The sequence below is a fragment of the Aphelocoma coerulescens genome, chromosome 28 (genome assembly GCF_041296385.1).
Source record: "Aphelocoma coerulescens isolate FSJ_1873_10779 chromosome 28, UR_Acoe_1.0, whole genome shotgun sequence".
In the NCBI taxonomy this organism is placed as follows: domain Eukaryota; kingdom Metazoa; phylum Chordata; class Aves; order Passeriformes; family Corvidae; genus Aphelocoma; species Aphelocoma coerulescens.
Window position 1 is genome coordinate 2420971 of NC_091041.1, and position 10002 is coordinate 2430972.

A 10002-nucleotide genomic window follows, 5' to 3' on the forward strand; every position below is an offset into this window, starting at 1 on the left:
GGCCAGGGATGTCCCGGAGGAAGGAAAACACACACAGAAACAGCTCTTCCCGGGGCTGTAAGAGCAGGCACTGTCCCAAAAATCACCAACCTGAGCCTCTGCCTTTCCCTGGGGCAAATTCCCTGTGCTCCTGGGAGGACTCCACGGGACAACCCTGCACCTGCCCTATGGCCAGTGCACCTCCAGTATCACTGAGGTCCCCACACAGCTGGGGGCAGAACTGGGCACAGAGCAGGTCAAAAATAAGGTTTGCTCCCCCAGGACCATCCCATGTGCCCCAGGACCACCCTGTGTCCCTCGCTGTGCTGGCCTGGTACAGAGCAGGCCATGGGGACGTCCCCCTTCCCCTGTGGCACACCCAGCCCCCCACAACTCCTGGAAGGCTGAGGCCATCCTCCACCTCTGCACCCGTGATCCCACGAGATCCCCCAATGACACGGGACAGGGGCTGGCAGGGGAATGGGTTCCTGTTGTCCCCAGGTCCCAGTGGACACACAGACCTTTGCAGCCTAGCCCCAGGGGCCAAGGGCATCTTCCCCCCTCCTGCTGGCTCCTTGGGGCCACCCAGTCTCCAGAGGAGGGCGACAAGCATTGGGGAGCTGGCCAAGGGCAATCCAGGGAAGGTGCTGAACAGGGGGAACCGTCGAGGGGCCGGACACCTTGGGGCTGGGTCATGGGCAGGAACCCCCAGGGGTACCCAGGGAAAGGGCACACACGGGTGAAACGTTAAACCTCTGCTCTTTATTCGCTGCCTGGTTCCCTCACCCCGTTTCCCCGGGCGAGTGGTCCGGAGGAGATTTTCCAAGGGTGACCTGAACACCAGGAGTGCTCTGGGAAGGCTGAGCAGCGCCAGACTGGAGGAGGTGTGGGGCACGGGGGCACCTCCTCCATGCATCCCCATCGTCCCCTTGGGGACACGGCTCTGCCCCAGCCGCGGGGTGAACACCGGGCACCACCAGCGCTGGTCCCGGGAAAGCTCCATGGAGAGCGGGAACTGCCACCTCCTCTGTCCCGCCCACAGGGACGCGGGGGAGGGGCCGGGCCCCAGCCCCTCTCCAACTCGCCTTATTGCTATGGTCAGAGCAGCAGAGCGGCCGGGAGGGGCTCGGGGCTTCGCCGGTTTGGGAGAGGAGATGAGGACATGTCTGAAGCCAAGGATCCACCGTCGGAGGGTGGGCTCATGTCTCTGGGAAGGGGGAAGGAGGGAGCTGCCGTCTCTGGCCAGCCGGGCCGGTGGTGCCAGCAGCGCCGGGGCTGGCACCGGCAGGGAGGAGAGCTGTGCTCGTGTCCGAGAGCAAACACTGTCCATTCCAGGGCCTCCTGCCCTCTGCTGAGCCTGGAGCCGAGGCTGAACAAACTCATTACAGCTCCAGCAGCAGGGCCTAGGGAGAGCTACCGGGAGAACTGGAGAAACAAGCAGAACCCCCCTGCCTGTTCCCCTGGCTAGTTGCGTTGGCTGGCCAGCTCCTGGGAGATGAATTTCCGAAGGCGCTCGAGGTACTGGCTGTAGAGTTCAATGTCATTGTGCCCGGCCCCGTCCACCCACAGCGGCTCCACGGCCTTGGGGCAGCGCTCGAAGAGCGCCAGGCCGTGGGAGAAGTCGATGACTTCGTCCTCTGTACCGTGGATGATGAGGACAGGAGAGGTGATTTTGGAGATCTTTTCGATGCTGCCAAGAGGGTGGATGGGGAAGAGAGGAGAGAGGGGGGGTAAGCACAGGGAATGAGACATTCCCATTCCTCCTGCCCCCAAAACATCCCCTGGGACAGGGACCAGGAAACACTCTTTGATCATGGCAGAGCACAGGGACAGGGAGGGACACAGAGTTTCTGCCAAGGAAAAGATCTGCCCCGGTGTGACAGACAAGGAGCAGACAACAGTGACAACATCCTCGTGGGACCTCGGCAGGGCTGATGGGAACTGCTCCAGGACAGCCCTTCCCTGCCGGGATCAGCCCTGCCAGGCTCCGAGGAAGGGAAGCACGGCTGTTCCCAGCCCGGTCCCAGAGGCCACACGAGGCCATCGGGATGCAGAGCGTGGGCTGGTGGCTCCCAGCCACAGCTTCCGGCTCAGGGACTGTCCCCTGGGCCCCACGAGCCCGGCTGCAAGGGAGAGGCAAAGAAGAGCTCATCCCCTCAGCACTGTTCCTGCCATCTGAAGAGCAGGAAAATCCCCAAGGAATTACTCCTGGGGGAGAGCGGAGTCCCAGGGACACCCAGGACACCTGACAAGGAGCCAGTGGCACAGCCCCAAAGCTGGTGGGCAAAGACACTGGGACAGGGTGGCCAGGAGGTGATGCCATAGGGTACTGGGGCACACACATGGCACGGGCCTCAGGAGGGGCACAGTGACCCCAGAGGGCACCAAATACAGGGCAAGAAGATGCCGAAGGGGATGCCTAAACCTATGACGAAAATGGGGCCACGTGTCACGTGTCCCCTGGCTGTAACCAGAGCTGGTCTGGGCACTGCCCCTCCAAACCCCCCATTCCTCTGCCCAGAGCACTCACTTGGGGAAGGCATCGAACCAATAGGTCTTCTTGGTGTCGGGGAAGGCGACGCGCATGCCGGAGGTGAGCGGGGAGTGCAGCACGATGGCCGCGCACTCGTAGCGGGAGGCCAGGTCAACCGTGGGCACTGTGCCGATGCTCTGTCCATACAAAATGATGTTCTCCGGGCTGATCCCGTACCTGGCAGAGGACAGAGCAGGTCAGTGGCCAGGCACATCGCCAGGAGATACAGCTCAGGGGTCACTCTGCTCTGGCCACAGCACCCACAAGGCTCCTGGGAGGGTCTGGGGTCTGTCCCCCTGACCTTCCCCCAGCTCCCCATGGCTGGGTCCAGAGCAGTTCCCTGCACTCCCAAAGGACCAGGGAGAAGCCAGGGCTGAGCTGCCAGGTGAGTTCTGGGGGGTGTCAAGGCTTTCCCTCATCAGGTCAGGGTTATGGGGGGGTTCACAGACCCTGGACTGCAGCCATGTGGGGCAGCCCCACCTCTGGGTGACACTGCGAGCCAGGCCCGAGGAAGAGGAGGCAGAGCCTGGCATGGGGCTGCATCCCAAACCCGGCAGGGGAACCAGGGCTGAGCCTGGCATAGCAAGACAGGAAGCACAGCTGTGCCAAGGTCATGCCCCGCAGCATCCCTACCCTTTGGATTCGCCAGCTGCTCCCTCTACAGCTTTCCAACCACCCCTTCCTGTCGCAAGTGGCCCAGGGTTCCCTTTCTGGGAGATTTCCTGTTTTCCAGACTGCTGGAGCACAGGGTTTTCCTGAGGGCAGCAGGGCCGTGCTCCCTGCCCCGGCCCGCCCGGCTCACCGTGTCCGCAGCGCCTGCCACGCGGCGTCGATGTCGGAGTAGAGGTTGCGCTCCGAGGGCTTGCCCGTGCTCACGCCGTAGCCCGAGTAGTCGTAGGAGAAGATGTTGCAGTTGATGCGGGTGCCCAGCCCGATGTAGAAGCTGCTCATCTGCCCCAGGTCCACGGCGTTGCCATGGGAGAAGAGCACCGTGTACCTGCGGCACCAGGACACGGGTACGGAACGTTAATCCCGGGCTCTGCCGCGGGGCCGCAGCTCGGGCACGGATATCCCTGGATGTCTGCCTTGGAGACCAACAGCCAAAGCCCGGGACGTAAAGGGCCAACACCCCTCTGGCTACCAAGGAAGGTCCTCGTGACACCCAGACCCTTCTGCTGCCAGAGCCAGGGGCTCACTCCCAGCGGGAACAGGCAGCTTGAAGGCAGGATGATGATTCTGTTCAAGTTTTTGAGTCTATTTTTGGTAAAAAGCTCAGGATTTGGGGCCATTTGCCCAATGGGGATTTCAAGTAAGAATTCTGACAGCGGGCTTTTTTCTCTCCTGAGCCTGGCAAGACACCAGATGCTGAGAGAGAAGTGAATTGTGGGAGTGACAAGGCACAAGAAATTTCCACCATAAGGGGGAAAACAATGTTAATCATAAAAATTAACACTAATAGCAGATTGATGGGAGCTTGGCTCCCTTCTGCCAGAGGGAGGGAGCAGGACCCACTCCCTGCTGAGCCCCTGCAGCTGGTCCGAGGGGTCTGTGGCCAGGCTGAGCCTCCAATGCCAGCCTGGATGCCCAAGAAGCTCCAGCTGGAAGTCAGTGACCGGACAAGCTGCAGGAGGTCAGACAGGCAGCAGCACCTGATACCCTGGGGTTTGGGAGGTCTGGTTCCCCCCAGCCCAGGTTCTCCCCTCCAGCCCTGCAGTTGGGATGCTGGTCCTTGAGGACCTGTTGCTCCTGGTAGGATATGGGAAAGGGGTCAGCTGGGGTGACCTGGCACCCCTCTGCACCTGAACCCCCAAACTATGCCATTGCTTGGCAGCTGCCAAGTCCCCTCCTGCCCAGCCACTGGCAGCAGGAGGAGGTCTCCATCTCACACTCCAGGCTGCCTCTCTCCAGCTTCCCAGTTCACAGACCCACGGGAGTGACCAAACCCCTCCTGGCTTTCACTCCCATCACTCTTTTCCTTGAGGAATCAAATGTCTCTGTGAATTTGACTAAGCCAGGCTCTCCTGGCTAGCACGGGCAGTTGTCCATTCCCATGGTCACTGCAGGGCTGGGGACAGGGAGGAGCTGCTGTTGCAGCCACCCCAGTGCTCCCTGAGAACCAAGCTCTGTGCAAACAACTGGAGCGTTGCACCACTGCCGTGACACTGGGGGACTATGAGACAGCCTGGGGAATCCCCACATCCCTGTAGCCGCTGGCTTTGCCTCTGCTCCTGCTTTAACCCCATTCCCAGTGCGGCCACAAGCCAGACCGGTCCTGGGAGCCCAGCTTTGGACGCCTCCAAAGCCCCGCGGCAGGGCCAGCTCCTCCCGTGACACTGAGCCGAGGGACAAGAGGGGCCAGGAGCCCCCAGCGCGGCGCCAGCCCGGCAGAGCGGCAGCTGGCACACCCACGGGTGACTCACCTGGCGCCGGGCACGCAGCGGACGTACATGCAGCCGACGCGGTTCCCCCGGCTGCTCTTGGTGACGAACACCTCGATGTTGTCCAGCTCCCGCTGGGAGTACTGGAAATCCGCCCGGTCCTTCAGGTGCAGCTTCCAGCGGCCCGCGGCGCCTCGCAGGGAGCCGGTGCTGCCCACGGGCTCGGGCTCGGGCACCATGGCGTAGGTGGGCTCCGGGGGCAGGAAGGCGAGCTTGGCCGCGATGCGGCTGGGGCAGGGCGGGCAGCAGAAGAGGCAGCAGAGTTGGCTGATCGACAGCCCGTTCATGACGGCGGCGAGGCGGGAGGCGGCCGCGCCCGGAGCGAGGGAGGATCCGAATCGGACAGAGGCCGGGAACGACGCCGGCCCGGAGACACCCCGTCCTCAGCTGGCCCTGGGCACGGCTGGCGCCGGCCGTGCAGCGCGGGCCGGGGCGTGCGGCGGGGCTGCGGTGTCCATCTGTCCGTCCGGCGGCTGCGGGGGCCTGCGGGCAGGGCGGGGGCTCTGAGGGCTCTGTCCCCTCTGTGACCCACGGCCGGGGACAAACCTGCTCCCCCCAGTGTCCCCCGCCTCGAGCACCCCCGCAGCTCGCAGCCCCCACCGAGCCCACGCAGCCCCCCCCCCCCGCCCAAAATCAAACCTCCTGCCACATTCGCCAGCCCCCGCGGCGGGGGCGAGGACAAGCGCAGGATCGCACACACACCACCCCCACAGCAGCCACACGGCTGCTGGGACAAAGGACACGGCTCCCCCGGGGCCACCTAGGTGCTGGCACAAGCGTGAGGGAGTGCCGAGCTCCCGAGGAAAAAGGGGAAAGGGGAGAGAAAGACGGAGAAGAAAGGAAAAAAAAAAAAAAGAAAGAAAGAAAGAAAGAAAAAAAAGCAACTATTTTCTGCAAGTTTGGGCACAGGCTTGAGCTGAGGAATGTCAAACCAGCCCACACCCCGAGGAATTCGCTCCATCTGCTTCCGAAGGGCTGGGAAAGGGGAGGAAGGGGTGGAAGAGGGATATGGCACTGAAGCTGAGATATGGCACTGAAATATGCCAAAATACTGGGAGTGAAGGGATGCCCCGTGCCCCGGGGGGGGGCCAGGACCCCCTCGGGCTGGTGACCATCCACAGCAGGGCCGGGGCTGGTGTCACACCTGGCACGTGGCACCCCAGGTTTGGCACCCCATGTGCCACTGGGACCAGCCGCCGTGGGTGGGCAGCCCTGCCCGGCCCCTGCCCTCTCCCCACGCCTGCTGTGGGGGCCCGACCCACCACACACACACTGACCCCACACCGACCCCACAGCCACAGAGGGAGCATCCACACCGTACCCAGCCACTGACCCCTGTGCGACCCCCTCCCCCACTGACTGGTGGGTGCTCCCCCCTCCCCTGATAGGCATGGAACCCCCACCCCACACACACTGACTGGGGTGGCCCTTCCCCCCACTGCCTGCTTTTGGCCTCCCTCCCACCACTGACCCCTCCCCACCAACCCACCACCGACCTTCTCCCCCTCACTGTCCAGTGTGGCCCTCTCGCTTTGCTGACAAGCATGGAGACCCCCCACCCCACTCACACTGACCCGTGGGGGCCCCCGCGACTGCTGCGGGCCTTGATCTCCTCCCTGATCGCTGGGGGACCCCCCCCCCAAACACACACTGGCCAGCGGGACCCCTCCCCGCTCCCGGGGGGTGTGTCCCCCACAGCCCCACCGGACCCGTACAGGCCCCCCGGCCTCCTCGAGCCCCCCCTCCCGACCACTGAGGGGCCCCCACGGGCACACACAGACCCGCGTGGGTCTCCCCCTGCCCCGGGACACCCCGACCACCGTGAGCCTCTCCTGACTGCTGGGGGTGGTTCTCACACACACTGACCACACTGACCACAATGACCGGCCCCCCCTTCCACTGACCGGCGTGGACCTTTCACCTCTCACTGCCTACTGGGAGGGTCCCACACCTCCACTGACCCGCGCGCGGCCCCCCACAAACACACACTGACCACTCTGTCCCCACCACAGTGACCAGCGTGACCTCCCCCGCCGGCCGTGGGCCTCCCCTCCCTCCGGCCGCGCTGTGGGACCCCCCACAAACACACACCGACCGCCCCCCCTCCCCCACCGCCGCTGGACGGCGGGACCCCGATCCCTGCAGGCCCACCCCGTGTGCCCCTCCCTGCCCGGTACCTGCACATTCTCCCGGCCCCCCGGGCCCCCCGGCCCCGTTCGGCGCTGCCCGAGGCCCCGCGGCCGCTGCGGCCTCCCAGGCGGGGGCGGCGCTTGCCCCGCCCCGACCGGAAGTGACGCCATCGCCCCGCGCCCGTTGCCATGGGAACAGCGCGGCCGCCCCGGTGCCTCATGGCGGGGCCGCGGCGTGGCCCTTCCTCAGTCCCTGGGTCCCGAATGGGGCTGGAAGGGACCTCTGGAGATCATCCAGTCCAACTTTGGCACGTGGAGCAGGTGGGCTTGGAATGTCTCCAGAGAGGGAGACTCCACCGCCTCCCTGGGCAGCTGTTCAGTGCCCTGCCACCCTCAGTGTAAAGTTCTTCCTCGTCTTGAGGTGGGACTTCTTGTGGTTTAGTGTATGGCCATTGCACCACTGCAAGGAGTCTGGCACTCACGTGGGAGATATTTATATGAATTGGTGAGATCCCCTCTTGTTGGAAAATATACCAAGTTTAAAATTCTTATTTTATAACTTGAGGAAAGGGCAGTCGGTAGCTAACTCATGTAAGCACAGTTAACTGTTGGGAGACAGCAAATGTTAGTTCAGACAGCAGATGTTAATTACAAAACCTAAGAACCCAAGTTCGCCCTAATCTTGTCAAGATAGAGGGCTCAAGGATTATCCCAGAGACCACTGAATTATTCCTCAAAGGACTAAGCACGCCCAGGGAGAAAGGTGAAAAGGGCACTGTGAGGAAGACTACTGGCCTTCATCAGAAAGAGCCCCGAGGAAGAGGAGGAGCGACCACCAGGACACACAGCGCATGTGTGACCCGTATGTTAATGATATTAATGACTTCCGAGAAATAATTTGTATAACCACGCCTGTCCCACGGAATGTGATGAATATTCATAATTTAACCCTTAATACTGTGTTGTAGAGAGCACCAGGTGTGTGTGTTTGGAGGAGCGATCCCCACACACCCGGCGCGCCGAATAAAGCAAATACCCGCTTCTCTGACTCTGTCTCTGAAGTGTCTCCTGGCCTGGTTTGGGGCGATTCAAGATCCCCTCTTGTTGGAAAATATACCAAGTTTAAAACTCTTGTTTTATAACTTTAGTCACGTTTGTTCGCCTTTGCCCCGGGGGAAGGGACCTGAAGGTTCTTCCCTAAGCATTTTCCCACCAGGTGAGGCCCGATGAGTTTAGCATCTCAGCGGACTGAGAACAGCACAAGAGATACACAAGAGATAAAGGCCATCAAGGGCCATTGACGAACCATCAGCAAACATCAGCGAACATCTACTCCAGAGCTGCCCTGGTTGGAGACACCTGCTCCGGAAAAGGCTGATAAGGAAATCAGCAGTGAAGACCTAATTAGCATCAGAGGCAAAGAAATCGGTATCCAGTAGGAAACCAGCTACTAAGAACTGTGCGGCTTGGGACCAATGAAGGTTAAATCAATGGATTCCATGGGTTTTGGACTGCATAAAGCGGCGTCAGAATAGAGAGAAGAAACTGGTAGAGCTCATGGAGTGCGGTCCCCTGCGGCTGAAGGGCAGCGGGGGCGCCCCGGGGGCCGGCAAGAGGAGGAAGAAGAAGAAGAAGGCGGCGAAAGACAAAGCTCCGATCCTGGAGCAGATCGTGAGCAGCGAGAAGCAGGAGGAGGAGAAGCAGCACAGGCTGGACAAGCGGACCCCGGCGCAGGTGGCCTTCGAGAAGATGCAGGAGAAGCGGGTAAGGCTTTAAAAACCCCCGCCACCCCTCGGGAGCGGCCGCTGAGGGGGCTGCGAGGGCCGGCAGTAAGCGGGCCTTTTGTGTCTCCTGCAGCAAATGGAGCGGATCCTGAAGAAAGCGTCGAAAACCCACAAGCAGCGAGTGGAGGACTTCAACAGGCACTTGGATACTCTGACCGAGCATTACGACATTCCCAAAGTTAGCTGGACCAAATGACCGGGCTGCTTGTCACGGCTCTGGAGCTGGACTTGTGTTCTGTTTGTATCAAGCAAGGTTGCTGTGTAAATCTGTCTGTTCTCCATCTTGTCTAATGTATCTTCTGAGCTTTTATGACTTTATCCTGTCCTAATTTATATCTTGTTTTTTAAAACCAAACATCCAACACTCTCAGTCTTCCTTGGACTAACCAGGCCCAGCTCCCACGGTCTCTCCTCATCACAGAGATGCTCCAGACCCCAAATCATCTTTGGGGCCTCTGCTGGACCCTCTCCAGTAGCTCCTTGTCCTTCTTGTCCCAGAACTGGACACAGCACCCCTGATGTGCCTCACTACGGCCGAGTAGAGGAGCAGCATCGCTCCCTGCCCCGCCGGCCACTCTTCCCGATGCCCCCCAGGGTCCCATTGTCCCCCCTGGCCCCAGGACACGCTGCTGGCTCAGGGACAGCTCATCATCCACCAGGACCCCCAGGTCTTTCTCTGCAGAGCTGCTCTCCAGTGGGTCACCCCCAGCCTGTGCTGGCACTTGGGGTTATCCCTCCCCGGGTGCAGGACCCTACACTCGCCCTTGTTGAACCTCCTCAGGTTTCTCCCCACCCAGCTCTCCCCCAGCCTCTCAAGGTCCCTCTGAATGGCAGCACAGCCTTCAGGTGAATCAGTCACTCCCCCGGCCTGAATCATCATGAAACCTGATCAGGATCCCTTCTATCCCTTCAGCAGGTCGTTGCTAAACAAACTCAACGAGGCTGGACCCAGTTGAGTCCTGGAGACGATGCTGACCACCGGTCTCCATGTGGACTCTGCTGTGCTTATCAGGCCCCTCTGAGCTCTGCATTCAGCCAGGCCCTCCCCCCCAATCCATTTATCCCACATTTCCTGAGTCTACCTACAAAGATGTCATGGGAGACAGTGTCCAAAGCCTTGCTGGAGTCAGTCCTGGTGC

General features: G+C 61.5%; 2 protein-coding genes across 2 annotated transcripts; one reads left to right on the top strand and one right to left on the bottom strand.

Moving 5' to 3' along the window:
* Positions 1-719: 719 nt before the first annotated feature.
* ABHD17A (abhydrolase domain containing 17A, depalmitoylase) lies at positions 720-7224 on the bottom strand. The gene is made up of 5 exons (XM_068997231.1): positions 7128-7224; positions 4933-5433; positions 3315-3509; positions 2510-2689; positions 720-1669 (listed from the first exon to the last, which is right to left on the bottom strand). Exons 2-5 carry the CDS (start codon positions 5235-5237, stop codon positions 1444-1446), a joined length of 906 nt encoding a protein of 301 aa, XP_068853332.1. The 5' UTR covers positions 5238-5433; positions 7128-7224; the 3' UTR covers positions 720-1443.
* A 404-nt stretch (positions 7225-7628) lies between these two features.
* LOC138099683 (protein FAM32A-like) lies at positions 7629-9181 on the top strand. Its single transcript, XM_068997092.1, has 2 exons — positions 7629-8843; positions 8937-9181. Exons 1-2 carry the CDS (start codon positions 8637-8639, stop codon positions 9057-9059), a joined length of 330 nt encoding a protein of 109 aa, XP_068853193.1. The 5' UTR covers positions 7629-8636; the 3' UTR covers positions 9060-9181.
* Positions 9182-10002: the final 821 nt, after the last annotated feature.